Source organism: Dipodomys ordii, unplaced genomic scaffold (genome assembly GCF_000151885.1).
Source record: "Dipodomys ordii isolate 6190 unplaced genomic scaffold, Dord_2.0 Scaffold2, whole genome shotgun sequence".
Taxonomy (NCBI): Eukaryota; Metazoa; Chordata; class Mammalia; order Rodentia; family Heteromyidae; genus Dipodomys; species Dipodomys ordii.
The window spans coordinates 2,324,579-2,326,357 of NW_012267218.1; the positions used below are offsets into that span (position 1 = coordinate 2,324,579).

At 67.0% G+C, this 1,779-nt stretch overlaps 1 protein-coding gene across 1 annotated transcript in view; it reads left to right on the forward strand.

Annotated features, from left to right (window-relative positions):
* The first annotated feature begins 689 nt into the window (after positions 1–689).
* Positions 690–1,779, forward strand: part of Ankrd9 (ankyrin repeat domain 9) — a 1,837-nt gene continuing 747 nt past the window's right edge. Inside the window, exons 1-2 of the mRNA XM_013012991.1 lie at positions 690–739; positions 1,419–1,773. Coding sequence (XP_012868445.1) covers positions 1,483–1,773 — 291 coding nt within the window. The 5' untranslated portion in view covers positions 690–739; positions 1,419–1,482. The remainder of the gene's footprint in view (positions 740–1,418; positions 1,774–1,779) is intronic.

Sequence of the window (1,779 nt, forward strand, 5' to 3'; positions counted from 1 at the left end):
GTCCGAACTTTACGTAACCCGCCCGGCGTCCCACCGAGCCCGGTCAGCACACCTGGGGCGCGGGGCTGGGGCGGCGCTTCGGCCACGGCGTCGCCCTGGGGCGCGTGGCCCGTCCCCGCTCAGCGTCCATCCGTGGAGCCCGAAGCCCCGCGCGGTCGTGACCCGAGTGTGTGCCTGGGGCCTGCCCGCCGCGCCCACCGCCCCAGGCCCCTGGCGGCCACAGGGACACTTGCTGGAGGCCAGAGGGCACTCGAGCCAGGGGTCAGAGGTCAGGGCTCAGGTCCGGCCTGGGGGCTCACCGTGTGTGGAAGGAGCCCCGAATGGAACGCGGGAGACCAGAGTTCTGATCCGGGCCGGACCGTGAACTTGATGACTGACCTTGGACAACTTGCCCCTCTCCTGGAGAATGGGGTGGCAGAACCCAAGTCAGGAGGAGGTGGAGAGGTGTTCAGGTCCAGGGTCTGCAGACTGTGCCTTAGCAGACACATGGACCCAAGTCTAGATTGACCTCATCCTCCAGGAGCTGCGGTGAGGACGGAGGAGGCCCCTGGCCCCTCCCCGACTCTGGGGCACGAAAGGCCCGGGCCACTCCCTCCGCACCCTGCCCGGCAGGGCAGCCACAGCCAGCCACGGCCAGTCCCTCCGCACCCTGCCACAGCCAGCCACGGTCCACTTTTCTTACAGATGGGGAAGCGGAGGTTCCAGGAGGGAAAGTGACCACCGACTTCCACAGCGCCAGGTGATTCATCTCCACCCAGGAACCAGGTGGGTCTGGGTCACGCCCACCTCCTCCCACCTGGAAGGACGCTCCAGGCCCCAGGAGTGGCCAGCGCCGTGGTGGATGGGAAACTTAAGGGTGGGGAATGGATTTGGCTCAGATTGAGGTCTGGCTTGGGTTTTCTTTTCTTTTGTCCATTATGGGTCCTGAACTCTGGGTCTGGGTGCTGTTTCAGCTCAGCTCAAGGCTAGCAATCTACCACTTGAGCCACAGCGCCTATCCCAGCTTTTTCTGCTTATGTGGTGCTGTGGAATCGAACCCAGGGCCTTCCTGGCTTGGGTTTTCTCACCCTGTTACACGTGGTCATTTGTCACGTGAGGCTGGACAGGTCTGGCCCAGGCGTAGGCCCTTCCAGCAGGTCCGAGGGCCGGGAAAGGTGCGGGGCTGTGAAGGCAGCGGTGCCAGGGAGAGCAGGACCCGCGAGCGTGTCAAGGAAGGAGATCAGGTGCAGCCACAGCCAGGATGCTGGGTCCAGGAGACAGTGGAGCTGGAGGGCGAGGGCTGATGGCTGGAAGGCCCGGCCGAGACTGGAGGCAGGTCTGAGGGACCGAGACAGAGGCGGGTCAAGGAGGATGGGAGCCCCCTTCCCGGACCACTGTTTCCCCCTTCCGCGCCCTCACCACACCCACTCCTTCCGCAGGTCGGTCCCCGGTGGCCTGGGCCCATGCCTTGAGGTTGAGGTCGCGCGGTGCCCTGCGGTCAGCATGCCGTGGGACGCGCGGCTCGGGGGAGGCGCCGACGGCGGGCCCGAGGGCGCGGGCGCCGCCCGCTCAAGGGCGCAGAAGCAGTGCCGGAAGTCATCCTTCGCCTTCTACCAGGCGGTGCGCGACCTGCTTCCGGTGTGGCTGCTGGAGGACATGCGCGCCAGCGAGGCCTTCCACTGGGACGAGCGCGGGCGCGCCGCCGCCTACTCGCCGTCGGAGGCGCTGCTCTACGCGCTCGTGCACGACCACCAGGCCTACGCGCACTACCTGCTGGCCACCTTCCCGCGGCGCGCGCTC